Below are 13,227 nucleotides of genomic sequence, written 5' to 3' on the forward strand. Positions count from 1 at the left end.
AACAAAACAAAAAACACTATCATGTATTAAAGTTTTAGAAGATAGTGGTTTTAAAGTTTGTTTTAGAAGATTATTATTAGGTATTGTTCACTGTTTCCATATAACCAAAGTATATACTTTATGACTTATTTCAGAATTCTTCCTGATAAAATTAACATACATTTTTTTGATAAAAATTTTGGGAACTTTTCTACACAGAAAAGAATTCAAATCATGTGTATTCTTACCACTCAGGGACAATCAGTGTTGGCATTTTCTCTTAGCATTTTTTTCCTATGCTTTTGATTTTAAGTAATAGAAAACTCAACTCAAACTTGTTTAAACCATAAAGAAAACTGACTGGTTCACATGAATGAAAAGTCCAAGGTCCCTGTTTATTTCATTCTCTCTACTGTGCCTATCTTGGTCTCTCTGTCTTTCTAAGACTGATTTTTCTCAAGGCCCCAAGATGTCTGTCAGCATCTTCCTCTAGTCCAGCAAGAAAAAGAATATCAGCATTCTCTGCAAAAGTCCCAACAGTCATTCTATTAAACTATTTTATGGTCAATGCCCACTCTGACTCAATCATTAAGTCCAAAGAGATGGAATGTACTGATTGGATAGCCTAGGTTAGTTACGTCACCCCCAAAGGCAGAGTGAAATCAACTTCTCTGGAAACATATGGATCCCTGCAGAGAAAATGGTGCTGTTGGGAAGGGGGTGGGGCATTTTAAAGAAACAAACAAAATTTTTTAAAGAAATTTGACACCATATTACACATAGTCAAACAACAGATTTTAAGCCACTCTTTTGTCTTTCTCATCTTTACTCCACTTTGATTAGATTTTACACATGGCCCAGACTTTCTACTTTTTCAAGGAAGATCACCTCAAAATTTCACTAGGGAATACCCAACAGACACTAAAAATTACGATATAGATCTATATGGATAAAAATGTTAATGATATATTATTAAATGAAAAGGCTTACTAAAAATTATGTGAATGAAAAGTCATATATATTGTATAATCCTATTTTTCTTAAATAATCTATAGTTGCCTAGAAAAAAATGTTACATGGTAAAATATTAACCTAAGCTATCCATAGGTATCATTTTCATGTTCTTCATTCCCTGATCTATATCATTTGAATATTTTATAATTGTTATTTATTACTTTCATAATCAGGAAAAAAACATTAGAATTACTTCATTTTGGAAAAAGTAAAATTTACCAGGAATCTACATGTACATCATATTGCCTCAACATATATTTTATATGACCCTCATATTAAACCACTTGGTTTATTCCTCCCATCAATTTTGATCAGCTGGAGTTGAGGGAAATGGGGGTATCAATGTGTTTGAAGGCTACAGGTCCCATTTATTTGCAAGTGGAAGTTAAGATTAATTTACAGTTGTTCCTCCATTGTTCTGCATAACTTTTAGCTTTTCTTCCCTTTTTTCAGTTAATAGTATAGTATACGTCAGCATCTCACAGAATGATTAGCAGATATGATAGTGGAAGTCTTTCATCTCTGTGTATACTTTGTGTTTCCTTCCACTACCTGCTCTTCTCAGAAGACTTATTTACTCTGTGTAGATGTCTCTTCAAACCACATCTTTAGCTCTTCTCTGTCTCTTGAGCTTCTGTGTTCTCTCCAGGGGTTTACCGGAAGTCTCTGCACACATGTGCTGATGCTGTCATGAGCAGTTAGTTCATGGGACAGTGAGAGCTTTTCTTCTCATTCTCTCTTACTGACTAGCTGGGAGTACTTAGACCAATCGCCTAATCTCCTAGGGCCTCAAATGGAGAGGATGATAACTTCTTCTTCAAGAGAAGACTGAACTAGATAATTTCTCAAGGTTTTAGATTTTAGGTCTAAAACCAAATTCATTATCTTTTCCTTGTAACTGCTTCCCCCTTTGAAATATTTCTTCCTCATCTTCAGATAATAGAATGATAGAAAACAATGAGATTTTAGGTCTGGAAAGGATATTAGAAACTTTCTAACACAATTCTTTTGCTTTATTGTAATGGATGAGGAAATACATACACAGGTCCATTAAGTCCTCCTCATCTCTAGCTCCATCAGTAATTGAATCTCACCACTTCTCCTTTTGTAATGTCTCTCAGGCCTATTCCATTCTTTTCCCTGTCATCACTCCGGAGTAGGTCTTCATTTCCTTATGTCTTGGTTCTCTTGCCTTCATGCTCTTTCAGCTAATTCTGGGAAAGCTTCCAGATTATACATCCAAAAATAGTGTGATCATTATGACATTGTTTCTGTGAAAAAAATATTAAAAGGCTTTACTGTGGTCAAAAGATAAGGTTTAAGTTTTTTTTATTTTCAAACATTTTATTTCATACAAATTTCATACGGTACAAAAGTATTACATGCTTGAGCCTGTCTCCCAAATCGAAGGTTCTTTCAGTTCTTCAGGGCCAACTTTCGGTCAGAGGCAAATAAATAAGAAACATGTCTTATTATGTAGAACATATATAGCAAAGTTTCTTTTACAAGAACAAAAATATTGGGACATTTTATATTTAGTACAGGTTAGCAATCCAGTTTATGTTGACAAATCAAGTTCATTGTTAGGAGGTACCCATTACACATACAAAAGAACTCAATACAGCAGATATTTTAACCTGTAAGGAAAAAAATATCTGATTTAATTTTTTTCTTGTATTTTTTGAAGAAGATACTCCATCTGTAAATTCAAGCTTGGTCAGCCCTTTTTAGTCTTTTTACTCAATATTTTGAACACTTCCATTTTCTTCTTTTTGTAGCACCTTTGAGCTTCTCTCTCTTGTTTTCTCCTCTGAAATTCTTGTTTCTTAGCAGCACACTTAGCTCGTACCTGTTCACATTCTTCTTGTGCTTTTTGATTTGATGTTTTCTTTTTATTTTTCTTTGGCATATTAAAGGACTTTACATTGTTTTTCTGGCTGAAGCTGGTCAAAGCTATACTGATCTTCAGACAAAGCCTGGTCAATGCTACACTGTTCTTCAGGCAAAGGCTTGGTCAACTTGCTCTTCTGACAAAGGTTGGTCAACTTTTCTTAGTTGCTTCCCGAGTCTTTCCTCTTCAGCTAAATGTTTCAGATGATCTGGGTATTGATCTTTGAATTGGGATTCCTGTGATGTTTGAGCCTTCTTTTTCTTCCATAATAATTTCTTGTAATTTGGCTGAATCTTCAGTTTTCTTTGAAACGCAAAGCCTCGTCCCTTGCAAATGCTCCCCATGAAGGCATGTGAATAGTTAGGCTGCCTTATCCTCTGTTTCACATTCTTATTCCTGAATCCGACCAAAGAACCCCCTTTGCCACGTGTCCCCAAACCCCTCTTCCGCCGCCACTGTTCCAGCCTCCCCGCCGCCATTTCCACAGACCCAGGTTTAAAATTTCTAAGACTAAGCTAAGGAACATCTGACAAGCTATCTTTCCAGGCCTGTTTTCTAATATTCCCCTCATAGTCAAAGCTCAGTAAGTATTTATTTAATTGAGTTAATCTTCATACTTTCTAAATAGAAATGCTTTTCACCTTAAGATAATTGAGATATTCTCTCTTTTTTTAAAAAAGTAGCCAGGTTCAACGGAAACAAGGCAGTTAAAAATGAAGAAGACAGAGAACGAACGAGAGTTGAACAGGAGCAGAATGCATGCCTTTTCTGTAGTTTCAATTTCTGTTCATTTTCTCCTGCTAAGTTTCAGATCCTTCAACTGACCCTTAGTTTACTGTGATTTTTCTTAGTAAGCCATATGGTTTTGTATCTTTGCACTAAAACTGCCAGGATGATTAGAAGACACTGAAGTTGCCAGACACAAAAGTTTAAGATGATTGTAAAGGGCAAATGCTTGTGTAGATACTAAGTGGTATCAAAGCATAAATAGTTTAAAATTTGTAATAATTTTTATTCCTAAAGGCTAATTCAACTACAGGGTTTCTTCACGTTTCAAAGTGGAGCACTATATTCGGGATACCTTCAGTTCAAAAAGCTCTGGAAATTTTCTGTCAATACAACCAGTTTCCTCTCGGTACACTGAAGAGATATGCATGTAGTTTCCCCTCCAATAGAAATACTGTACAAGCAGTCACGGACAGGGGGCTTATTCTAAATCAAGTACAGGGCTAAAGCTTTAGAGTCATTTTAATCTCTCGGTTTAGGAAGGTCAAGGTCACACTGCCATGGGAAAGGTGGAAGGCGGGATTTTGACCCAGATCTGATTCTGTGTTCTTGCTTTTAAACCTGATACTATAAAAAGGACTAGGGTAACCGAGAGGACCTGGCGGATCACACAAGGCTGGGGTTAGGCAGAAAGACGACAGTACTCAGCGACTGAGTTTAGGGAGGAAAACAAGACAGGGAATCCCCCCACGGCGGCTGCCATTTTGCGGGAGCCGCGCGGCCGGAAGTCCCGCCGCCGGAGGACAGCGTTGGGCGGCTTGCAGCCGGCAGGGCGGGGCCGGGGGCCGTGCTGCTCGGAGGCTCGAGAAGTGGGGCGGGCCCTGAGGGCGGGTCTGAGGAACGAGCTTAGCAGCTCTAAGCTATGGGCGGGGCCTGAGGGCAGGGCGGGGCCGTGTGACCCAAAGCTCGAGGCTGTAGGCGGGGCCTGAGGGCGTGGCAGAGGCCTGTGCCTAAACGCTTGATGCCGGGGGCGGGGCTAGAGGGCGGGGCGGGGGCGGGGCCTCGCAGCTGGGGCCGGGACGAGCTGACAGGGCCGCAGCGGCTAACCTCCAACCCCACTTTCTCGGAACGTGCCTGAGCTGCTGCAGCTGGCACCCGGCAGCGCTCAGCGAACAGGGCTGGGGGCGGGAGATGACGGTGATATCCTCCCTGCTTGGCCCTCTGCGAGCACCGACTCCCTTCTCCTCGCAGCCCCAGGGCTGCAGACGAAGCAGGTGAGATGGAACCCCGGGGCGCGAACCTGCCCCGTCCTAGCTCGGCCTTGAGGGCACCGGGTACCACACCCCCGACCCTCGGATCTGGGCCGGGGGGCAGTGACCGACCCTCTGCGCCCTGGCTCCGCGGCCCCCTGCCTGAACCTGCCTACCTCTGCCCCGCAGCGCCTGCGTTTGGAACGTATGAGACCACCGGGAAGGGTTGCACAGGGGAAGAGGTGGCTTGTCCCCTCCGGGGACAGAACTGCCATCCCCAGTTTGGGAAGCTCCCCACTGCACGTGCGTCCACCCTGTCATTCTCGGACTCTTCCCTTTATCTGGAGGGTGGCCCAGGCACATGGAACGTTGAGCCAGATTTTCTCTCTACCCCTTTTTGCACCGTTAGTTACCATGACGTTGGGACTCCATGCCCTGGGAAGATGAGCGACCACCTTTTCCCAGGCTGCCTTTCCACTTCCACTGCTGCCTTCCTAGGCGTTGGGTGGCAGCTGTTCTCTGGGCAGCCTATTTGGTTAAGGACTTTCTTCACCTCTTACCTTGCAGGGCCAAAGTCTTTCCCTGCAGTGCTCAGAGCCCTCTACACTGGGTCTCTAGGGACGACATCTGGCCCCCTACAAGTAGGTGGGAGTGGATGAATGTTGTGACTGTTGATGTTGAAGAACTCTTTAGTAGTATCACCCTGTATTTTGCTTTTTCTCGGGAGATAAAGGATATTGGGTGTTTGAGAAAGAGCCTAAGAGTTGAAAGCTTTCTCCTTGAAGTTAAACAACTCTCCATTCACTCCCATTTCCACTTAATAATAGCAGTTTTTTACAATTTCAGTGGTTCATTGATGTTTAAGCCAAATATGAACTGGCCAGGAGCGGTTTGTATTAATATATACAGTAACGTTTCTTCAGTTCCTGCTCCAGTGAATGGTCTTTTACTGTGACAGATCAATTTGTTTGTTGTGTAACAAGATTTGTTTTCATAGATGAAAAAACTGGAGGTAATTTTTTAAAAATTTCCTTTGCTGTAGTTCCTGTCCATTTTAAAGTAATGCTTTAGAAAGCATATTTTCTTCCTGTACTAGGATGAGATAAAACTTTATAAGTCCTTTTGATTATTTTGACTTCTTCCTCAGCAGGTATTGCTTTTATAATATTGAAAAACATTAAAAGAAACCTCTTGGAAGGGGCAGATTTCTTTTCAATGTTTTGTTGTTGTTTTTCATTTTCAACTAATTGAAAGTTAAACCTGGACATCGCTATAACTATCTGACCATCACCCTGAGAAAAATGAACAACTCTCCCTTCACTGTCAGCAACCATTTAAGATCAAACTAAATTAAATTCAATTCCTCTTAACTGTTTAGTATAAAACAAAACCTGATATCTTTATGACACATCCCATCCCTCTTTTTTTGGTTGGAGGATCTCTAATACCAAGTATGTTTGAAGAACTAACATAAGATTTACTTTGTTACCATTATTATTATTAGGACTGCAGCTCCTAATAGCAATTGTTACCATTTCTTGAAAGCCTACTTTGTGATAAGCTGTGTATAAAATATTATAGCTACACAATATCCCTCTAAGGAGATTTTTACTCTCATTTTACAGTTGAGGAAACTAAGGTTCAGGAAGGCTAAGTAATTTACCCAAGGAGTTGATAAGTGATAAGGCCCGGAATCTGTTTGACTCGTTTCACCGAAAGACCACTAGTTTAAACTGTGGGTTAAAAAAATTTGTTGAAATGTGCTCATATGGTACAAATAAGAGGTTGTGAGCAGTATAAGTTAGTAATACTCTGGGGGAAGAAATATAGGGAACTTTTGAAAAACATCACAAGACTGGACTTCTTTAGCACTGCCTTCCCAAGAACACATTTCTTAAGGTTGCCAAATGTGTAACATCTTTGTTTGTTTACTAGCGCCTTATTTCAAGTATGGGTATTTGTACCAACCAGTAGCTTTCCCAGGATATAATTTGATGCTTATGTGGTAAACTTTAAGTATGTGAGTATTATAGGTTTTGTGTACTATATTAAAACCACTCCTGTCTAATCCTGGTAGAAAAATACTTGTCTTAATCCAGATTAAATGTAAGGTTTTTAAATGGTTTGGTTTATAACAGGGTAGCACAGAGAAAATTCTCTTACACACCCCCATGTATCGGTTGTTGGTGATCTCTGGCCTGCCACCTGAGTCTCTTTAATGTGATGTAGATGTTTGAGAATTTAACCAGGGCATTGTAAATTTCAGGAAGCTTGAGGTTTTTACTTTCTACCTTATATAAGGCCACTTTAGATGGTAAACCCAGAGTAATCACTTAGAAATTGACAATTGACATCATATTAATTTCAAGATACCAATAAAAGCTGATTAATTTTAGAGTTATCCAGACCTCCTGTGCATCGTGTTCCTGGCAGCAAGAGGGGAGTCGATAATTATTGTAATGTTACCATAAAGAATTTGTTCCTTGCTTTAGCATTTTCTGAACATCTTTGGAGCATTTTACAACATGTTTTGTGTTCTTTAACATTTTATGAACATTTTTAGAACATTTTAGGACACATTTTGTGTTCTTGGACTTGTTAGTATAGGGAAAAACAGGGTACTTTATCATTTGGAAAAAAAAATTTTTTTCTGTCCATGAACTTGATAGTGCCTAAAAGAGAACATTGATTCACTAAAGGGTAAAAGGTTTATTTAAGTACAAGTTATTATTTTAGTCATTCATTAAAAATGACAGTGTCTCCTGTGTGCAAGGTGTGTGCTAGATGTTAGGGACAGTCCCTGCTTTTGTGACATTTAAAGTCTAGCAAAAGAGACAGCATAAATTAAATAGTTACTCTAATGCATAGTATAATTGAAGACTGAGAAAAGTAGCCTAAAGGTAAACAATGAGAATCTATTTGAGAAAAAATCATGGCCTGGCTGTGTGGTTAGAGAAGCCTTACCTGATAAAGTGACACCTGAACTATATGATTTGGAGGATAAGTAGTTGTTAACTATGTGGAATGCAGCAGGTAGGTGGGTAGAAAAAAGAACATTTTAGGGTGAGCCGAATGTGCAAAGTCCCTGAGGCACAAAGGGGTTATGGGGCCAGTGTGTCGGGCTGGTGTAAAAGAAACTAAAACTAGGTTGGCAAGATACCATCATTTTTTCTTTCTTTCTCATATGTTCTACCAAAATTTAAATATTTAACTTTGGCTAAGTGATTACTCTATACCAGATGTGATTCTGAGGATTTTACTTGAATAATCTCAAGTTCCTATGAGGTAGGTACTATTATTGCCATTTCACAAATGAAGAAAGTGAGGCACAGAAAAGTTATTGGTTCAAAGTTCATAAGTGATCCTTGACTATATTGTTCTTTCTATCCTATACTCAAGTATGACCACAGGCTAGAAAGAACTTTCTAGTCCTGGTGTGACTCCTTGATGCAGCCCTGAGAACTTCTGAAATTTCTGAAGAATTTGGATGCAGGTGGACATTCAGCAGAGACTCTGTGGGCCCCATGCTCCTATCCACCTGACAGAGCTCAACTGTGGATCCCTATAGAGAGCTATAGGGCATGACTGCAGCTGTCATATCTGTGGATCTTATTTTACTCATGTCTGATACTGAATATAGAACAGCAACATAAATATGTTGAGCTGAACTACCTTTGAGAGTAAAGAGGTTATTGTTAGCAACCCCCCACTTTTTTTTCCATTGTATTTTTCCCTGGTGGTAGCTGAGAGTATGTATATTTATTTGGCCATTTAAGAAATAAGTAAATCTAGGTTTCCCAGTGTAACATTTCAACTAGAATTCTTATTGTCACACTGAATCTTTGTTTCTTTCTTTCCAGAGATCTGGTTGGAGTTGGAGGTTGAGAGAAAATGAATTCCTTTTCTAGTTTACCTGAAGAGAACTTAACCATTGCAGTCAATATGACCAAGACTTTGCCTACAACAGTAACACATGGATTTAATTCCACTAATGACCCACCTTCAATGTCAATAACAAGGCTTTTTCCAGCCTTACTAGAATGCTTTGGCATAGTCCTTTGTGGCTACATAGCAGGAAGGGCCAATGTCATAACATCAACACAGGCCAAAGGACTGGGAAATTTTGTCTCCAGATTTGCACTTCCAGCTTTATTATTCAAAAACATGGTTGTACTTAATTTTTCCAATGTGGATTGGTCTTTCTTATATAGTATCTTAATTGCCAAAGCTTCTGTATTTTTCATTGTATGTGTATTAACCTTATTGGTTGCCAGTCCTGATAGTCGATTTAGCAAAGCTGGACTATTCCCTATCTTTGCTACACAAAGTAATGACTTTGCATTGGGATACCCTATAGGTAAGTTATTTTTATTTTTCAAGATTTAAAAAAATTCAAGTGGTTTAGGAGGTAACAAAATATAAACTTTTAATTTAAGCATTTGTTAGTGGCAGATGCCTACTCTTGTATCTAAGAAATCTTTAATTTTTTTTCTTAAATATGTCTCAAGTTGGAATGAATTATATTTTTTCCTCAGCTTCAGAGTTTGAGGATTCCTTTATCATCTACTTGAATGATCATATCCTAGTAATCTTTGTGAGTTGTTTTTCTAATAGTATTCTTTTTCTTCTCAGTAATCATATGAAAAGTTTAATTTTCAGAAGGGATTTGATTCTGATTTAAATTATGTAAAAAGGATAGGCTTATGTCTGTATTAAAATAGTCATTATTAAATGTTAGTATTGAGAATTTATGAGTAATTTTTCCCTCTTGTTTTTCTTACCATCTGGAATATATATTTTTTACATTAAAATTGTTTTTGAGCTCATTATTCAAAATTTTAATGTGTTTTAGTTGAAGTTAATTTCTTGTTTAAAAACAAAAATAATGATGGCTTTTTTTTTTTTACCTTTCTCACTTTTCCTTTTTTATCTTTCTGACTCTTTAAGCAGCCTAATTTTATGTTTCTATGTGTGTACATGTTCCTGATGAGACAGTAAACATACCAATTTGGGATGTTGGGATATCTTAAAAGAAAACATTCTATTTTTTAGAATACTTCGCCACCAAGAAAATGTATACCTAGTAATTACTTTTTTATATTTTTAAATTAAAGTTATGTGTACTTTGATCATGTATCATAATGTGAGAACCTGAATATTGTGGATATATTAATTTATTCACTCATAGGGAACTGTTATGTACCAGTGACTGTGCCAGCTTCTGGGAATATGCCTGCGAACAAAGTTCTTGCCCATACTGAATTTATATTTTAATGGAAAAATAAATAAAATTAAAGTTAAAATCATTTCTGGTGGTGACAAGGGCCATAAAAATAAATAAAGTAGTTTAGAGGGATAGGAATGAGAAAGTGCTATTTGAGGTAGGGTGGACAGTGAGGGCCTCTCTGATGATATGTCTTCTGAGCAGAGACTTGAGTGGAACCTATTAAAGTGTACAATTGAAATCTACCATTAACTTTCAAGTTTCTTATCCAGTAGTTTTATCCTCTTCCCTACCCTCAACTTATTTCACCAATGGCACCCAAAAGATTCTAGTGAACTATACTTTCACCTTTCTCTACCTTTGACCTTCCTCCATCTTGCTTACCAGAAACAGAGAAATATCTATGAGTAAAGCAGGAGGTTTAAGAGGAAGGAAAAACTGGATCTTGATAATTGAGCTGCAAATACTCAGAAACTAGATAGGTGTTCCTTTAAGGTTATTGAATTTTAAAATCAAATAAAGACTTGTAAATAAAAAAGCAAGGAGTTATTGTGTTTGTTTATTTCCTTGGAAGCAATAATAATGTAAATTTGTCAAGGTATTATGGTATAAGGACCTTAGAAGTGTCTCCGTACCATAGTGTTAAATATCTAATAAATATTATTATGTCTTACTTAGACATGAACTAGAAGTATATAGTTTCATGTTCTCGTAGTTTAGTAAGCCCATAACTAAACAGAACTAATATTTGTAACTTTAGGGAGTACTTTCTATTTTTATTATTTTTTATTTTATTTATTTATTTATTTATTTTTGAGACAGAGTCTTGCTCTGTTGCCCAGGCTAGAGTGCCGTGGCATCACCTAGCTCACAGCAACCTCAAACTCCTGGGCTCAAACAATCCTACTGCCTCAGCCTCCCAAGTTGCTGGGACTACAGGCATGTGCCACCATGCCCGGCTAATTTTTTCTATATATTGTTAGTTGTCCAGTTAATTTCTTTCTATGTTTTAGTAGAGACTGGGTCTCGCTCTTGCTCAGGTTGGTCTCGAACTCCTGACCTTGAGCGATCCGCCTCTGCCTCCCAGAGTGCTAGGATTACAGGTGTGAGTGAGCCACCGCGCCCGGCCCAGTACTTTCTTATATACTTATGTCATTTGAGTAGGGCAGATATTATTATCCTCATTTTCAAACAAGGGGACAGGCTTAGAGAGATTTAAATGTTTTATCTCAGGTCACACAGCTAACAGGTGACTGAGACCCAAACCTAGGTCTTCTGGTTCCAAATCCTGGGCATTCTCTTATGCCACAGTTATATAACATGCCAACTTAATCTTCAGAAGACTCAACCAGCCTTGTAATATATTAGTTTCAGAAAGAATCAAAGGTTTTTTTCTCTATATTATTCTAAAAATATTGCATAAAATGAGTAGTAGTGGAAAAGGACCTATTAGATGAGTTATTCCATTTTCACATCAAGGCAGAACTTCCAAATAAAAAATATAATCATCCATTTCATCACTGCTTTTCTTATGTCCCACATTAAATCAGTGAATCTGGTAATAATCATGTTTCTAGTGGTGTACTAGCCCAAATTTCCATGATGATTGTTGATTTTGAGGTGTAATTTTTGTTGGGTTTTTTTGTTTGTTTTTTAATCACAATAATAAGAGCTCTTGTAACATTAGGTTGTAGTCTATGACTTTACTGAAAACCAGTAGTATAGACAGAAGTGCTTTCTCATATACCTACACGTTGGAAGGTGTGGTGCAGAACTGCAAGGGCCGTGTTTCTGCTACTTGATGAGGTTATTTAGTATTGCTGCCTGTGCCCTTCTGCCTTCTGGCCTTGCACATGGTGAACGGAGAAGACTGTCTCCAGACAGAAGACCTTTCTTTCTATTTGTTTCATGATCTTTCCAAGAAATTCCCACTCTCTTATTTACAGATGGGCATTGATCATGGGTTATAAGAAATGTCCTTTTTAAGACATCATTTAAAAAAAAGACTACATTTTTTTTCCACATCTGTCTAATTTATAGGTGACTCAGGAAATGCAAGGAGAAGATAGATAAGTTAATGAATAAAGAAAAAGGATGTTTCCTTTTCCTATGTACTATGACAACTGTAGTGGTCTGTGAAATTACATTAAAATGACTTTACTCAAGTGACAGAGCATTATTACAGACTAAAAAAGAAGCTTACTGTTTTTTAGACCCATTCTTTTCAAAAGTACTTTAAAAATCCAAGTGTGAGAAGAACCCAGGAATCTACCAAGGTGAAATGTTGGTTTTAGCAAATCAGAATGATTCCCTGCCTCTGTCATTAAAAGATACTAATAGGGCATAGTTAAGTCCTATAATTTATTCTTCAAACAATGCTGATAGCATAAGTACCCTGACTAATCATAATTATGCTCCAGTGCTTGAGCTGTAAACAGAAAGGAAATGAAGCATTTAACTATATGCCATTAAATAATAGAATGATCTTGTCTGGGTCTTTGTGTTATGTGCTAGGACTTGAAACCCTGCAGGAATCAAAATAGGAGGCACAGTAGGTGGCTAATTTTGTCTCTTAGTCCTCCAAAGCTGTATAATAACTCCTTATGATGGGATTCTCCCCTCCCTCCAAGAGCCTTTTTTATTATCATTAATTAATTAGAACTTTAAAAGTTGATACAATGATTATAAATCTAATTTTAGTTACTGTAGGTCACTGCTTTCATATATATTTTTTTCAGATTTGAAAAACTAGATTGATAACAAAAGAGAAGCACTGCCAGTTTACAGGGAAAGATGTAATGTTAAGTAATTATGCAAATGAATGGCACAAGTAGACTAGAATTCCTGTGTTAAACCCTGATCTTCTAGTGATTTAACAAATATTTATTAAATCACAATTTTTTGCTGTCCCACTAGACCATACTTCTTTTGCTTTTGTATACCTGTTTAGCTGACTTGAAATACCTCAATAGTAACCTGCTTTATAAATATTCAGAATGTCTAAAAAAATTTTTTAAGATGCATACAAAATTTCAGTTAGGAATACATTTAAGATATCTATTGTACAACATGGTGACAATGGTTGAATAACAATGTGTTGTATTCTTGCTAATTGCTAAAAGTAGATTTTAAGTGTTCTCATC

At 37.6% G+C, this 13,227-nt stretch overlaps 1 protein-coding gene and 1 pseudogene across 1 annotated transcript in view; one reads left to right on the forward strand and one right to left on the reverse strand.

Annotated features, from left to right (window-relative positions):
- Nucleotides 1-2,653: 2,653 nt before the first annotated feature.
- On the reverse strand, nt 2,654-3,363 carry LOC123644117 (annotated as a pseudogene).
- Nucleotides 3,364-4,666: 1,303 nt separating this feature from the next.
- GPR155 (G protein-coupled receptor 155) overlaps nt 4,667-13,227 on the forward strand; it is a 40,892-nt gene continuing 32,331 nt past the window's right edge. The window contains exons 1-2 of the mRNA XM_045558939.1: nt 4,667-4,884; nt 8,721-9,217. Coding sequence (XP_045414895.1) covers nt 8,752-9,217 — 466 coding nt within the window. The 5' untranslated portion in view covers nt 4,667-4,884; nt 8,721-8,751. The remainder of the gene's footprint in view (nt 4,885-8,720; nt 9,218-13,227) is intronic.

Source organism: Lemur catta, chromosome 8 (assembly GCF_020740605.2).
Source record: "Lemur catta isolate mLemCat1 chromosome 8, mLemCat1.pri, whole genome shotgun sequence".
NCBI classification, from domain to species: domain Eukaryota; kingdom Metazoa; phylum Chordata; class Mammalia; order Primates; family Lemuridae; genus Lemur; species Lemur catta.